The 17,397-nt window shown below is 35.0% G+C and overlaps 2 protein-coding genes across 2 annotated transcripts; one reads left to right on the forward strand and one right to left on the reverse strand.

Annotated features, from left to right (window-relative positions):
- Positions 1–4,113: 4,113 nt before the first annotated feature.
- On the reverse strand, positions 4,114–6,098 carry LOC113706843 (acyl-lipid (9-3)-desaturase-like). The gene has a single exon (XM_027228870.2). The coding sequence runs from the start codon at positions 5,752–5,754 to the stop codon at positions 4,408–4,410; it is 1,347 nt and encodes a 448-aa protein (XP_027084671.1). The 5' UTR covers positions 5,755–6,098; the 3' UTR covers positions 4,114–4,407.
- A 5,524-nt stretch (positions 6,099–11,622) lies between these two features.
- LOC113706412 (translation machinery-associated protein 22-like) lies at positions 11,623–15,226 on the forward strand. Its single transcript, XM_027228316.2, has 7 exons — positions 11,623–12,371; positions 12,508–12,594; positions 13,088–13,152; positions 14,094–14,175; positions 14,258–14,325; positions 14,400–14,483; positions 14,880–15,226. The coding sequence occupies exons 1-7, from the start codon at positions 12,221–12,223 to the stop codon at positions 14,934–14,936; spliced, it is 594 nt and encodes a 197-aa protein (XP_027084117.1). The 5' UTR covers positions 11,623–12,220; the 3' UTR covers positions 14,937–15,226.
- Positions 15,227–17,397: the final 2,171 nt, after the last annotated feature.

The raw sequence follows: 17,397 nt of genomic DNA on the forward strand, positions 1-17,397 counted from the left end.
ACTCAATAGGACCATTTAGAAGATTATAAATGATGGTGTCAATTTGCTCCATTGGTTTTCATAATCCTCTATCTTGCTTTCTCTGGTTTTCATAATCCTCTGTCTTGCCTTCTTTTATTTTTTTTTCTACAACTCATTAAGAATATATATACGTGTAACTATTATCAGAATTAAGATTGCAATTGTACAAAATTGGGAACAAATTGTGTGACCAGAATCATATGTCAAAATTGAGATTTTAGCAAGTTTTCATACACAAAATAGCTTCTTTAGAAACAGAAAATGTCCACTTCGTACGCAAAACGTACATAATTGATCAATCAACAGCTGGTTTTCATACTTCTCTGCCGCTACTTCAATCTACATTTATCCTAAATCCTACCTCTTACAAACAAAGGATTATCCAACTAGCATTCTAGCAAACACATTTGTTTCCACAAAATACAATCACAGCCTGGCAAATTTAGCAAGATTTCATACTAGACTTGGCAACAACTTGCCCCAGTTTCTATTTGCTTTGCCTGTTCTCCTCCAACTCAAAACCAACAACACCATTAAGACCACAATAATGTCAATGAAAATTTTCTCCCTCTTTCATATCTTTTCAACTATTTCTTTCAACTTATTCACCTTTTATGGTAAACCAGCTATAAGTACCCTTCCTCTTGGACCAATTTCCTCTTCAGCCTATCAAAATACTTGCACCTGTCGAGCCTCTAATAAAACATGATTCAAAAATTTGTTAAAATCAAAGTTTTACTGGTGTGTCAATAATACAATGAGTTCTTACCGGCCACAAAGAACAACCAAGAATCTTTTTTCGAATTGTCTCCTCGCTAAGAAGTTGTTAGTTTTGTCCTTAACTCACAATTGCAGACAGGTATTGATGAAATCGAAGAAGCAGAACTTCTACTTCTTATTTTAGCACTCTAGGTTCTCTATGCCTCCGCTATTATAGGTAGAATAATAGGTATTTACCATGGTGAAACTTTGCCTGCAAAACTTAGGGCTAGAAAAAACAGAGCATATACTCAAGAAATGAGAAATGAATGAAAAAAGAAGATAGTTTTTCCCATTTTATTGGCTGCAATAAATTAAACTAACAGAGTATGCTTCTCACGTGACTACTTTCCATCCAATTTCAAGAGTTTTTTGTCAATTGTCCTAAATTGATCAAAATTGATAATGTTTGAGGATTAAATGTGTTCTTGTTGAAACTTTGAGGACGAAATTGGTCGCTCACCCAAACATTGGGGGGGATGAAAAGTGTATTTTTCCCATAAATAGGCATAATGCAATGCAAAATAATATGATGGTGATCCCGTCTTATGACCATATCATATCCCTTATCTTCACTGAAATTTTGTTCGAGTAGAAGTTTAGGTTCAATCGATTTCTTTGGACAGATGGTAAAGTGTAGATTGGAGAATTTGTCCATCCTTATAAAAGAGGTGAGTGAAAGGAAACTAGGAAGTTGATATACGGATTAAGGACCTCCATTCGATCATTGCAAAGTAGAGTTGTTTAACGAATCCCTAGGAGTACTTGCTAATTGGAGTTTTCTGCGTTAATGAAATGAAAAAGTACGACTAAAGCCCTATATGATAATTCAATTTACCACCTAAAGTTAATAGATTCAAAACTTCATATGTTCAAATGTGTTTGATAATAAAAAAAATAAAACGCCTTAATTAATTAAATGGTTCTGAATTATTCAGATGAAACTTAATACTTTAATAACTAAGTGATAAAATATTCATTTATCACTTCATGTAGAATATACTCAAATATTAATATTTTAGTATTTCATAATGTAATAATTTAACATATTAAAATTTCAAATTTTAATTTTATCAAACGCCTCTGAAGCCAAAAATTAGCTGAATGCAATGCGAAATGATAGCTATGATTAATTGTATCTATATGGAATGTTGTAAGCGTTAATAAGTGCCCATTACAAAATTAAACTCAAACCCCGCTTGAGCTGACCCCGGTGTGTAGTTGGTATGCAATGGGCTTGCGTCTAAATTTGGGTAATATATGGACTTGGCTTTTCCCAAGCCAGTGATTGACTTACCATTTGACATGAATTTGAAAATTGAGGCCCAAGTTCACAAAAAATTGTGATAGCTTGGGCTGCATTTTAATAATATTCAAACCATTGACATGTTGCCAAGATCAATAGACAACGAAAAAAGTAGCGGCCATGAATCCAAATTCACAAAACTATGATGGTTTTAGGCCGCAATATTTGGATAGACACAAACAATTGACATTACTGCGATAATCAATAATTACTTGGATTAAAAAAAATAAAAGCTAAAAGAGACGGGAAAGAAAATGTTGACCTATTAATTACATGTATAAGGCACAAACAACTTCCCTTAGCAAATAATATTAGGATATATTTTGTATACATTATCAGTATATACACATGCGTGCGATATTAGGTGTATGCCACGTAGTTTAATCTCAAATTTGAAATTCAGTTTTCGTACAAATGTCATACATTTACAGTTACTAGTATAAAACCTTTACATTGACAGTGTCTAAAAGCTTAATTCATAATATGAGATCAACTTTTCACTTATCATTTGGGGCACACCATCCGGTGATCCAATACACATCCTTAAATTCACGCACTTATCAGGATGAAAACTAGGACATCATGCTCTCTTATGTTCCTTTTTTTTTCTTTCTTCTTTTTCTCTCCATGCTAGTGTTTTCATTATTTTCTAAACTTTGGAAACTAGGCCTCAAATTTTTAGTTGCTAACGACCTAGACAGGAAAAAATTGACCAACCACTAAGGACTTCCATTCCATGTAAATGATTGGCCTCAATTTTTAATGTACTAATGTACCTTGGTGCTAAGATAAACAAAATTTCAGTGTGCTTGAGATAAAGGAAACAAGTACTAATTTGGTTGGGGGGGAAGGGTTGTGTAGTTTGGGGAGAGGGAGTATAAATAAGAGATCTTTGTTTCAAGCCTTCCGCTTACACTTAAAAGAAATCTATTAGAAAAAACAAGTATTAATCATAGTCAATATGTCAATTTTCCCCAGCCTACTTTGTGGTTCCCTAATTATTCAGAAGTGCAAGAAGTTCCATCTTGACATAGTATTGATTTAACACTGATACCGAGGTAACTAAGCCAGAAAATTGCAACAGCCTACTTAGTGGGTTCCCTAATTCTCCAGAAGTGCAAGAAATTCCATCTTGACATGGTTATGATAGTTAGTGGGTTCCCTGATTCTCCAGAAGCGCAAGAAGTTCCGTCTTGACATAGAATTTATTCAACATTGATACCGAGGTAACTAAGCCGTCTTGACATAGAATTTATTCAACATTGATACCGAGGTAACTAAGCCAGAAAATTGCAAGAAGTTCCGTCTTGACATAGAATTGATTCAACATTGATACCGAGGTAACTAAGCCAGAAAATTGCAAGTCTATTGCTGAAATACATTTGTTTTAGCTCATGAACATAGAATTGATTCAATATTGATACCGAGCTAACCCCGAAAATTGCAGGTCTATTGCTGAAATACATTTGTTTTTAGCTTGAATACACTTTTGTTGGTTAGTATCATCCTTGACTCTTGTGGTTGGGAGGTAGGGTTACAAACACTCAAGTATACTTCCAAAGAATGTAGCATACATTGTTAATATTGACCATTTCAGTAATCAACAAATTGAAACCAACATTGCAAAGGAGGATAAGAATACGAGTAGATGCAGACCAAGCCAAGGATGACTAAAAATTCGCCACTAAGTTCCTGGACCAATTCCCATTCCAGCATGGCACTTCCTACCACATCCTGTCGACGTCAAATTTGTTGTAACCATTTGCACAGCTATTTCATTGAATCCGTCTTATTTCCAAGACAAAAATAATTTATCTTAGTAATTAGAAGACTGGATACGATCCAAAGACCACATGTTTGGATCACATGACTTGTCACTGAGTTGAAGTTTCCTAAGCAGTTTTTCTTGCTGACGAGACACCATAACAACACAAAACAAAAGTTTATTACTTTAGCAGCAAAAGTGAAGGGATAGTTAACTGTACGTGGTGGAATAAGGAAGAAATGAGAGCTATAGCACTTGCAAGTAGAAAAAGGCCGTCCGAAAAGATATGACCTGATCCACAGCCAACATTAGCTGATATCACTCAAATGCAGATTGGAGACATTTATTCAAAGCCTCCAAAAAATGGTAGAAGATGGACCATATGAATGTGTCTGACTATTACACATATGAGATGGGAAATGTTTTCCTGATATCACAATCATAAAGCATGAAAGAATGTAATGGAGAGACTTAATCTCGCACCAAAAGCTGCAATAACCATAAATAATTTGACTTACAAATTGTGACTAAAAATAAAGCTTTAAAGATTTTGCTCTCAACCGTGAGTATTAACGGCTTCCCAGACTAGATTCTTTGGAACAGGCTTGGTGAAATCACGAGCCTGCAATGCTGCATTTCTAAGTGTCTTGCACGTCATCACGTTGGCCTCCCAAAATGATGCAGCATTATAGGGCAAACCATGCTTCTTGCAGAGCTCCTTTACAAAAGGTGAAATTTTCCGAAGTTGGCATCTGGGCAACCTGGGAAACAAATGATGCTCGGTCTGAAATTGCAAGCCACCATGAAACCAATCCATCCAGGACGGGCACAAAATATCAAGAGTTCCACTAGTTTGCTTCTCAAACCAATCATGTCCAGTAGGTGGCCCAACATAAACGCTAGTGGAGAAATGGTTCAAGCAAAATTGAACATGCTGAATTCCAGTTACCGAGAAACTAGCCACAACAAACATTAGCCTTTCACCCCAGTTGGGCAAACAAGACACCAGAAGTGGGTACCAAATCCAAAATACAAGCAGCCCCAAGAGCTCCTGACCCCTTCGTGGCACGCTTCTCTTGGACGACGACAACAATATAAATGATTGAGCAAACAAATTGATTCTAGCAAAACACATAACAGGATAAAATGTCCAATGCTGATTACTAACTAGGAACCTAGCAACTGAATCAAAAGCCATCTTCCTCTCATAAAAATAAGAAGTGAGTGAATTGAAAAGCTTGGGAGATACCGCAAAGAAAGGCATGTGTTGAAGATCAGGGTCAAATTCAAGACTGTTGCAAGCAATGTGATGAGCATTATGGTTCCACTTCCACCAAGCAATACTGATTCCTGCAAGACAATTCCCACTCAGGATCTGAGCGAATCGGTTGATGCCACGAGTCGTCATTACCTGATAATGCCCTGAATCATGCCCAATCCACCCACTCTGAATCCAAAGGAACCCCATCAATCCACCACAAATCAAATGAACCAAAACCCTTTCACAGCATAAAACACCATAGACACTCAAACAGAACAGCACTGCCATGAAGCACATGCTCAATAAAACCCCGTGCCCTTTCTGCTCAAACAATCCCATTTTGTTAAACTCATAAACGAGCTTCCTGTAATCCTTAGACACCTCAGAGACAGAATAGTCTTTCAGATAAAACCCATTAAAGAACTTATCGAGGAACTTCCAGGCTGTACCTGGATGAAATGCTACAAAGGCATCAGTCGCATCTTGGCCTGAAAGATTCAAGAGTGGGAATGCACCACCTGGATGTTCTTTCACCCAATCTGAGACATCATAAATCTTGCCCTGAATGGAGATCCACAGATCCCCTGGTTTGTTATGCTTCTTGAGCTCATCAGAGGTAATGTAGCTCTTAGATTCAGCCATAGATCCAAGAAGGGAACACAATTAAAAGTCCAAACCTTTTTAGTAGTAAAATGAGAAAGGGATCCGAGAAGAACCCTTTTGTTTCTTCTCTTTCCCCCTTTCTTGAACTGAAGAAAATGCGAAAAAGTAGAAGAAATTTTTTAGGTCATTGGAAGAAGGACGGAGGAAGGATCACTTCTTAGAGCGAAGCGGGGTGAGGCGGAGTGTGATTGCACAAGTGAAGATATCTGATATAGGGTGTGGGGATTTAAGAAGCGCCACAGAATGCTTTAAATGGATATATGTCATGTTCAACAAAAGCAGAGGAGAGTGGGCGTCAGCTGTGCAAATAACAAATCAGAATGGCATCATGATTTACAAAATCTTTGCCCTTACTAAATACTACAGATTACTTGAAAGTGGTAGTATTTATTATTATTATTTTTTGTTTCCTTTGATATGGCTTGTACAACTTTTCTCATAAATTGGTACAATTAGCTTATGGACCGAGTGTGTGTGGATAGGAGATTATTTGAAGTAAAAACTGAAACATTTTTTATGGTGTGATATATATAAGATAAAAAGGTAATTAAGAAGATAAAAATATGTGTTTAAAATTGCGTTTGTGATGCAAGTAAATAATAATAGTTATTCAAAGTATAAAAAAACTTTTTCAATAAAATTTTTTTTTTACTTGTATCATAAACACGTTATTAAACCCTCTTTTTAAAATTTTCAACATTTTTTTATTTTAGATGCGTCATATAATATCACATCATGAAAGTATTATAATGATTATCTAAAATAATGTTTCAAATAATATATTATTATATCCGAACTAATACTAATGCAATATTAGGATACAAATTCCACCTCAAGAGTTGATCCAATAACTTCATATTTTTGGAGGTCAAGACATTAATTGCGTTCATGTTAGTGAAGAAGAAGTGATGGTAGATTAACATCTAATCAATTCATTTTCATGCATTAAGCTCTCTATTCGAGAAGGTATGAAGATGGATACTCTTGCATTAAATTGATGTGTGGAGAAAAATATCAATTTGGGAGCTATAGTATCATGGAAACTTTTGATGGCATCATAGGGAGTACTTTTAACAGGAAAGGATATCACAAGAACTCAAGAAGTAAGAAGGAGACATATTTAGGACTTGTTAAATCCATACTTAAATCGGACTCATTATTTGAACATGTCAAGTGTTACCCCTTAAACATCAAAACTTTATATACAATACTTACTTAATTTGGACTCATAATTTTTTTTTTTTTTTAAGGAATTGGTCTCATCATTTGAACAAGTGTTACCCCTTAAACACCAAAATCTTTTAATACTTTCTCGGGTCTTTGGCTGCTTTATCCGGAGGTGTTTGCTTCGCATTTTAAAAATCAATATCAGAAACTATAAAAAAAAAAAAAAATCAATATCAGAGTCAGGAAGATCAAACCCTATATGGGCATGGGTATAGGTTATCGACAATCCCCATGAAATATTTGGTTTGAAAGTAATATCATTTTTATCCTATTAAGAATCAAGATAGATTTAAGTGTTAATTTCTTCAAAAACAAGTATAATTATTTCTTCAAAAACATGATAAATTAGGTGGAAATACATCAAATGCCCATCCATCAATTTGAAACCTAAATAAACTAAGCAATAATAAACGGTTTTTCTAACGGATGTTCGATATGCAGTTGTTAATACATTTAAATCATAGCTAACCTACCGTGTAAATACATATACTAGCAATTATTATCTTCATTTGTATCTATACACTTTTCCTAATTAAATTTACATTTTCAAAAATTAACACTCGAGCTATTTCCTAATGAGTGACCATTGGATACTTCTAATTCTACCGAATGATTCACCAAAAATTATTGGGCACTCTTCACACAAACCAATAATAAATTGCAACAATTAACACTTCTAGACTCTCTATTATTGAATGATTTTGGTAGTCATCTAGGAACAACAAATACCCTTATCAAATACCCTTTAAATGATACACCCCATCTTATTAGGGTGACAGTCTCTAACATGATCCTTCATTTTGTATGGGCGTACACACCAAAAGATGTAGGTGAGGATCCAAAACCCCTGCCGAGATCTGAAACTTGTGTTTGGATTGTAATTTTTTTTAAAAAAATTATTATATTTTTCGTGGACATATTTTTTAATTGTTTTTTTATTTTATATATATCAAATTATTACAATATTTTTTCTATATAAAAGGTCCAGAAAAATACAATACGAACAAAGTCTTTAATTTACTGTGATCCTGTCGAAATTCGTCCGGATTTTCTTTGAAATGCAAGATTTCCGGGGGCGTTTAAGACGGTTGAACCGTGAAATTGGTAGGGCGGAGTTGAATGGTGGTTCGGCGCAGTTTTGTATGGTTCTGCAATAACAGGTCAGACTGGTCAGTGACTTAGAAATGCACGTGGGTGGGGTGGGAGTACGGGACAACGTTGGACTTGCGCGGCTGGCGTCTACAGTTACCTGTTCCCTACTTTTTTGCCACAAAAAGTATAAGGTTTATTTAACAATTTTCCGTCGTTTGGAGTTGGCACGAATGATTTCGGGATAACTTAATTACGTTCTGTGATCGTACGTTCAAGTTACCTCTTTATCGCTTGTGTATCTTTGGGGATAAGGTGCACAGACATAAAAAAATTAGTCTGATAAAACTGAAATACTCCTTATATCGAAAAAAAAATTTAACAATATTTCAAATGAGTATTCCTTATTATACCTAAATTATACTACATGACTTGTTATGTTAATATACACAATCACAATGAACACACATAGGCCTGTCAACGGTCCAGGTCTAGACCCGGACTCGGATTGGATCTGTGAATTTTTTGCGGGTACGGGTAGGAATTTAATTCTGTTACCCGGACTCGGATCCGGAGTCGGATACGGAATATAGTATTCCGACCCGTATTAGACCAGCATTCGGATATAAATGGATTAATAATTTTAAATATATATATTTATCAATATAATTAGATTAGGGTGATGTATTTGAATAAAGTCAATTTGATTTCTTTTCTTATTTAGTTTTTTTGTATTAATTAGAAATTAGTTTACAAATATATTTTTTCTCATTTTTTATTAGAAGCCCGACCCGGATCCGAATCCGGAACATAGAGTAGGAGATCTGTCGAGTAAATGGGTCGGATCCGGTTTCGGATCCGGTTCCGATATGATATGTTGGGTCTGGGTCCGAAATAATAAATTCTAGCCCAGATCCAATCCGGATCTGAAACATAGAGTAGAAGATCCGTCAAGTAAATGGGTCGGATCCGGATCTGATATAATATGCTGGGTCCGGATCCGAAATAATAAATTCTGACCCAGACCCGACCCGTTGACAGGCCTAAACACACACCCCTTACATAGAACAGAATATTGAGGCTATTTAGGCAGACTGTGTTATTGAAATCTACTTATAGTTTTTTTGTGGTGACGCAAATTAATTCGGAAAATGACATAAGAATTACTTTTTTATTCTTTTATTTTAATTCAAAGGAGATCCTAAAGTTTACAAAGGGAAAAAAAATAGAAGGGAAGACTTGAGAGTTAAACTAAGGATGCCATGGTCTCTAAGTTAAAACTGGGTTGGATCTTAAAAGGACGTACAGAATCATGTATGTTTAGCAACTTAGCATTTGCACATAATGTTTGGAGCTTTACAAAAGACCATTTTCATAAACTAGAAAGCGTTGCGGATGGCAGCAAACAAACTCTCTTACTATAAAACCAGGAGAATAGGCTTTTTGTCCTTTTTTTTGGTTGTAAGTAAAACTTGACGAGTGCAGGTTTTTCCTCTTGAAACAATTTTATCACAAGCTCTAAAATAGTGCTTCAAAATCAAGTGCTGTCACAATTGTCCTGATTTGGTAGATATTTGATGCCAAACCAAAGATAATTTTTAGACAATTAGAGTAATAGCTGTCTTACCTAATCATCCCCGAGAGGAAAATAAAAACCCAAAAAAAAAATTTGACTGTTAGATATTGTTCATTATGGAAAGAAGAACTCCATCAAGAATTGGCTCAAATAAGGTTGATCTTGATTCTATCATTTTTTTTTTTACGTGTGACAAATACTTTTGGATATCAAATTTTTTCAAATAATATTTCACTTATATCATAATCATATCTTTATTTTACATATATTATATTATAAAAAATATTATAATAATTATTTTAAATAATAACTCTATTCTGTCCACACAAACTTACCTAATTATAAAAGGCTGTACTGACCATACAACAAGCTTTGGTTGCATGGCTGTACTGACCATACAAAATTAAATGACTGCAACTTGCAAGATGGGAATATGCCTCTTGCATGTGCTTTCCGTCTATGAATGAAAAACATCTGTCCAAAGGCAAAGAAATTTCGTGGTAGGTGGGATACAGTGATAGGATGGGACAAGATCTATAAGTAATTTTGGCTTTTTATTGTGTTTGGCACTGGTGTCAATGTTGAGGGAGGTTTCGTGACAAGGGAGGTTGAGTGTCAGTCATGAATCTTGCCGGGGGACACGATTATGCAAAATGATTTCCTTGTACTATGTTAAGGCTTGACTAATCATTTGCAATTGACCTACAAAAACATCAAAGGTAACTAAAAATCACCTTAGACTGTGCTTAGCAGTAGAATTTCAATTAACTCTAAACGTTAATCTAATTTTGTTGTATGATTTCAATTATTGAAAAAATCAAGAAATTTGGTAAGGCAGTGCTCGAGGGAGGGGATGGATCATCCATCCCACATTAACAGATTGTGGGTAATTACCCTGAATTTAAAGTTCTCAACCGCACTTTCTCATCAAGGGAATTGTGGGTTCAGTTCCTCAAAGTCTCCAAGTTAAATTTTATGGTATTATATTAGTATCTTATTGATATACTTTGCCGTACGTAGTTTAGGGTTGTTTTCACTTCAATATGGTAACAAGAAGAAGAAGAAGAAGATGAGGAGGATGAGGAGAAGGAGAATTGTTGCAACTTGCAAAGCCAATGAGCTGGTGGTGCTAAATCAAATAGTTTATAGTTCTTTTTTTTAAGTAGTTTTTTTTTTTTTTTCTCAAACGCTCGTGTGTTTTCTTTAACTTGAAAATTTGAGGTCATCAACCAGAATTGTCACTCGTGTGACCTTCAACCTTTTTGGTAAATGATATAAATATTATTGAAGATTAATATTAGTGGCTGTGAGAGTTCAGAAATGAGAAATCCTGATGGAGACTAGATACCAAATGACGGGGGAATAAGTACGATTGTTAGTATAAGCGTTCTTGAATAATGTAATTATTATTGGGAGAATGGATGAGTTGGGTGGTTTGAAAGGAAGGAACGTAAGTGAGAGATTTCGAATTCAAACATTCACGCTTACACTAAAAGGACAAAAAAAAAAAAAAGAAAAGAACAATGTAATTGTTATTAATTAAACACACTGTAATGCACTATAAACTATATGTATAATTTTATAACATAGATATTATACTTACTAATGAGTCCTTAGATTTGAAAAGTTTTGAATCGTAAAACGTTATCAAAAAGCAATGGAGACACAAAAGGTGCATTTGTCATCATATTAGTAAACACTTATCTATTATTTTGTACATTAATTGATTAAACTTTCACTAATATGTTTATAACATCGTGCTAACACCATCCAGTTTTTGAATTCCAGTTAAACCCCCTTCAACTCTGACTCCTAAGCTTCACCGATTCGCCTCCTAGTCCATGATTAAAAACATAGGCTCACACTTCACACAAGTATTTTCTTTTCTGTAAACAGTGCTTCAATATACTTTTAGTAAAATTAAACATATTGTTTGCTCATTCATTTCTTTTCTTATCACCCTATACTCATCTCCTTCCTCCTTCCCCACCATTTTTTATTTATTATTTATTTTATCAAGAAAAGGGCGAGATACAAAAAGTACCGGAAATTCTAATTTCAAGGGTCTCAATCTCTCTTCCCCCGGCCAATGGGCGTTGTAATAGATTAACCATCATGATACTTGGTAGTATTTATTAGTGATTCAAATTTTATTAAATAACTGATGTAGAGGAGGAGGGATGAATTGGATGATTTGGACGGAGGGAATATAGGTGAGAAGTTTTGGATTCAAGTCTTCTTATTTACACTTAAAAACAAAAAATTGGTGTAAGAAAAGGTGGAATCTATTCCAGAAGAAGTAGAATTTTAGAAAAATAAAAAGTAGTGGAACTAACAAAATTGTTCGGGCCAGCCCAACCAAAGATGAGAAGACAACAATTCAAAAGTGCTTGGGCCTATCGACTAAGTAAAGTGAAGGAATTCGAGGGAACTGTCTTTCACAGTTGGTTTGTTGTTGTTTGGAAAAATGATGAGTAGGATGATTCCACTTCTGATCCTCGGCCCTCCTCACTCTTCAAATCCTGACAAATTCGTGATTTAGACACAAGGAAAATGGCAGCGGAAAAACCACAGCCGGTTCAAGTTCCCTACTGCCAGGTTTGCACGTTACCTGCAGAGTACTGCGAATTCGGGCGGGATTTTGAGAAATGCAAGCCCTGGTTGATCCGCAACGTTCCCAATCTCTACCCACACCTCCTCCAAGGTTGCACTAATCCTTTTAATTTTTTTCCCCAATAAACATTTTCTCTTTTTTATGCTAGAATTAAATACCATACTTGCTCACCAGTTTCATTTTTTTTTTTTAAATTTTAATTCTTTTGGGGGGTTTTGTTTGGTAGAGGCGAATGATAAAGAAGCAGAGAAGCTATCAGAGCAGCTTCAAGGGTCTGGTATATCCCCAGCTGGATCACCAGCTGCAACCGCTGGTGAGTTTTTTTTTTTGTTTTTTAATATACTCGTGATCAAGCACATTTTTGAGATTTTGTTTTGTTTTTATATTTTAAGCAATTGCTAATTGGAATCTGTTATAATTTAGATTACTAGAATGCTGAAAGTGGAAAGTTTGAAAAAAAAAAAAGAATGTTTAAGGTATAGATATCTGTATTGTTTCAGCCATTGTTATGCATCTGCATCTTTCAGCAAATTTTTACAACAGGAAAGAAGTGATTTTTTTTTCCTGTGGAAAAGCTTATCAGAGAGAGATGAATTGGCATCTTATTGAATCATATGTAGACTGAAATTTCTATGACAAGCAGATTAATACCTGAAACCATTTTGCCTTCAAAGTTTAGTTTCTAAGTGAGCAGCTTGTAATCTGGCAAACTGTATATCTAAGTTGTAGCTGAAGAGTATCTTTACTAGACTAGAGATGTCTGTATTGATTCTGGTTATACTTTACCAAGTTTCGGTGCATTTTAGGGGAACCTTCAGCCAGCAAGCAAGAAGATGTCAAACGACTTCCTGGTGGAAAAATTAAGAGAAAGGTAAGTCTTATCTTCTAAGCACCGTCAGTTTTGGTTGTTTAGCTAGCTGGCTAAAATGTTTTGGCAAGAAGAAAGTTTTTCATATCAATAGCTAATCTATGAAATAGGGTGCTGTTTCTTTGGTTAGATAAATAATTTTCAATATTAAGATGCGAATTGTACATGTTCAGGAAGGTTGCATAACAAACTACATGCAGGATTATATATGAATCTGGCATATACTATTGTTTACATGTCTATATGGTGGAAATTTTGACATATATGTGAACATCAGTTAATTTCACACCCACATCTATTCATTTTAGTCATGGATATCCATGGCTTCAAATTCTTCATGCTGGGATGTTTTCATGCTCACTTGTTTTACACTAAGCCTGAATTCTGATCAGAGTGTGTAACCACGTTAATTTGTGGTGTTGTTTGGCTTTATGTCATGACTTTTATGTGGTTTTGCTTGATATGAACAGCACATTGGGTGGTAGTGACTCATGAAAACGGGGATTTAATGTATCTGAATCGACGGCATACGTAATGAAGTTTTTTTTGAAAATCTATTTTAATGCTTTATTATTCAAATTTTCTTTTCGAGCTAATAATCCAAAATGTCTTCTTGCAATTGCTACCTGATCTGTTTATTCACAACAATTAGTGATACATAAACTTTGTAAAATATTAGAGCAAATCAGTTGTTACTTCCCCCCCCCCCCCCTTCCTCCTCCCAAAAAAAAGGGAAAAAAATCCTTCTTGTACTTTATTGTTGTTTGGTCGATAGATTCCCATTACTCAGATACAGTATATGTGCAAATGATGGAATGCTGTTTCTGTTAACACTTTTGTGTTTTTTGATGCTTGACATTTTGGCCATCAAGGATGGTTAAGTGATGATGATTCTGCTGGAAAACTAACAAAGACTGACACATGCTGATGGAGATATTTTGCAGGAGAAACAAGAAGTTGTTATTGAAAAGATTGTGCGGAATAAACGCAAATGTATCACCACAGTAAAAGGATTAGAACTATTTGGTAAGTATGATGCTGATTTCATTCTATGAAAACTTGAAATTAATTTGATGTGGAGTTCAGACATTGTTAATACATGTTGCAGGTATTAAACTTAGTGATGCTTCAAAGAAGTTTGGAAAGAAATTTGCTACAGGTGCATCTGTAGTTAAGGTAATAGCTAATTGGGTGATGCATTTGTAGCATTATATGTGTTGGTTGACTGTACCATTTGTTGCTGGTTGTAGGGACCGACTGAGAAGGATCAAATTGATGTTCAAGGAGATATTGCTTATGACGTAGTAGACTTCATTAGAGAAACATGGGCTGAGGTAACTTCCTGAGACCGCTTCTCTTTTGGTTGGATTTTGATTCAAAAGACTTGATTTTGCGAAATAGGAAGACACTTTTGTGGTAGAAAAACATTGACAGTTAAATGTACTCCTGCTGAATCAGAAGGCTATATAAATTGTTACTGGAAATTGATAAAGGCGCATAAGGGTTAGTCCTTGCTCCATAATGTTGTATATGACAGTTCATTTGATATTCTCGTATGTTTTTTGTTTAAATGTTGAATGTGCTCGTAGCATGCCGCTAGTCTGTTTTTCGTTTTTGGTTCTTGTAAAATTGCATCAACTGTGAGAATTATTTAAAAAGGAATACAATTCCTGAAAATCCAGGTATTTTTGTTCAGTCTAAATTATTCTCTTTATGCTGTGCCATTCCAGGTGCCAGAAAGCGCTATATTCTTTATTGAGGATGGGAAAAGGGTATCTGCAGCTTGAGCTTTTAGTTTGTGCCATGAGGAGTTGATGCTAAATTTTGGTCGCATGCTAGCAGAGATTTTGAGTTGATGACATGCTGGAAAGCAATCTCTCTTTTGTGCCTGTTATTAGGCCTGTCAATCGGGCCTAATGAACCGGGCTTTGATGAGTTCAAACTCAGCTCATTTAATTTGAGACATTTTCGGGCTTCGGGCTATGAGTTTCGGGTTCGTAAATGTGAAGCTCATACTCAGCTCACATAATATTCGGATTGTGAGCCTTAATCGGGCTTAGCCCAAGCTCACTTATTACTCCTGAATTTTCTTAATATAATTGCTATAACTATTAAGTTGTAAAACTAATTTAACATTTACAAGACTATAATATTAAAACTAAACATGAACAAATAATAGTTCTTAAAAAGTATATAAACCAAAATTTTTTCAACAATATTTATATGTAATCCGTTTAAAATGCATGAAAAATAGTAATAAAACATGCAATCATAAGCCAATACATCTTTAAAAGTTGAAACTTTTTTTTATAATCTTGTGATTTAAATCCAAATATGCTTGATGATTTTTGTGTTTGTAGACCAAAAAAAAAAAATCAACCAATAATATGCCAATACAAAAAGTTACTCAACCAATAAGAAAAATTAGAGATTTAGTTATGCATTACTAATATTGGCTCTCAAGAAAGTTCATGAAAGAGTCTTTAGATGTGTTTTTGTGTTTTGTAATTTATATATATATTTAGTATTTAGCAAAAATATATTTGGATATATAATTATACATAATATCAAAATATAAATATTATATATATAGGTAATTAAAGGGCCGGGCCTATATCGGGTATGAGCCTAATAAGGCCCAAGCTCGGCTCACATTTAATTCGGATCTAATTTTTAGGCTCAAGTTCAGACCGGCTCACTAAATGATCGGGCTCATCGGGCTTTCTGTCGGGCCGAACGAGCCGAGCTCGGGCTGGCCCAGCCCCATTGACAGTCCTACCTGTTATGACAGTTAATTCAGATGTCAAAATTTGCAAGATAATATCTACTTTAGGTCTAGGTAAACGACTTACAATTACATTAGCCCCTCCATTCTTCGATAGAGATGTTAAAATTTGCAGTTGGGGTTTATATACAGAGCTTTGTACAGGAAGAAGAAGAGAATCCAATGTACCGGTGTACCATTTTTGGATAAAACATGGTGTCGTATTTTTCATAGGAACGTGTTCCTTCTTAGTTAAAACTTTGAATGTCTTAAACATGTAACTAACCATCAAGAACCCAAATTTGTACAGATCGATATTTCTCAGCACAGAAAAAGATAAACCTTAGCTGACAATTGATCTATTTGGTCTTCAAAGAATCCCTTCCTGCTAATGGATTTTTTGTTGCTGCTGGTATTTGCTGCTGCTGCTTGGTAATGCATATTTTCTGTTGCTAAAAACCCCTAATTTGGAAATTCTACGCCAAATCTAAGGGAATTCCTTCTAGTTGCTATTGTTTACCTGTTAATATTATTGTTTTGGGAATCACATTTTCGGCCTTCGATTTCTTTGTGTAAGTTCTGAGCAAAAGAACGGACGCAAGGTTTCTTTTGACAGAAAGCGGTGGCTTGTAACTAGGGGTGCAAACGAGCCGAGTCGAGTCGAGCTTTGGCCTTATCGAGTCGAGCCTTAACTTAATTTCATCGAACTCGAGCTCGAGCTCGACGAGCTGGTAATTTTCAAACTCGAGCTCGAGTTCGACTCGATTCGAGCCCAGCTCGAGCTCGAGTTCGAACTCGAAAAAAATAAAAAATAATTATTTAATTTTTTAAAAAATAAATAAAATAATATTTTTTCTTAATAAATAATAAAATATTAAGGATATTTATGTAATTTTACTATTAAAAATAAAAATAAAAAAAATAAATATATATATACTCGAGCTCGCGAGCCTAACGAGCTTAATGTTTTGAGCTCGAGCTCGAGCTCGACTCTAGCTCGAGCAGCTCGAGCTCGACTCGAGCTCGACTCGAGCGGCTCTAGAGCGGCTCGATTCGTTTGCACCCCTACTTGTAACTCGAATATAATGTTCAAAATAGATGAAAGACCTCAGCAGAGTATTGGGTTCGACTCCGAGTGACTATTCTCAGCAGTATCATTGCTGCTGCCTCAAGCAATGAAGTGTGGTTGAAATTATTTGAAGTCTAGTCGTGTCTTGCGAACCGCCAAAACCTTTCTCTGTAGCTGGGAATCGGGGTCAGCAAAGCAACAAAAATTTCGTTACTATATTTCGCGGCCAGGATCAACGAGCCAAATGTTACATTCATCCATGCAGTAAAGTTACCTTGTTTGATTGTCATTTTTATTTTAATTTTTTTAAAATATTTTTTATGAACATATTTTTCAATCGTTTTTTTATTTCATACATATTAAATTGTTACAGTACACTTAAAAAAAAAAAGCAATTTGAAAGGGCTCGCAATTG

The sequence above is a fragment of the Coffea arabica genome, chromosome 8c (assembly GCF_036785885.1).
Source record: "Coffea arabica cultivar ET-39 chromosome 8c, Coffea Arabica ET-39 HiFi, whole genome shotgun sequence".
Classification (NCBI taxonomy): domain Eukaryota; kingdom Viridiplantae; phylum Streptophyta; class Magnoliopsida; order Gentianales; family Rubiaceae; genus Coffea; species Coffea arabica.

What these genes read in the sequence shown, in the direction of transcription:
- LOC113706843 (XM_027228870.2), bottom strand. Translation starts at nt 5,754, where the DNA reads ATGGCTGAATCTAAGAGCTACATTACCTCTGATGAGCTCAAGAAGCAT.
- LOC113706412 (XM_027228316.2), top strand. Translation starts at nt 12,221, where the DNA reads ATGGCAGCGGAAAAACCACAGCCGGTTCAAGTTCCCTACTGCCAGGTT. An exon ending in ATCACCAGCTGCAACCGCTG is followed by an intron (nt 12,595 to 13,087) that starts GTGAGTTTTTTT and finishes GGTGCATTTTAG; the next exon opens with GGGAACCTTCAGCCAGCAAG. An exon ending in CAGGTGCATCTGTAGTTAAG is followed by an intron (nt 14,326 to 14,399) that starts GTAATAGCTAAT and finishes TGCTGGTTGTAG; the next exon opens with GGACCGACTGAGAAGGATCA.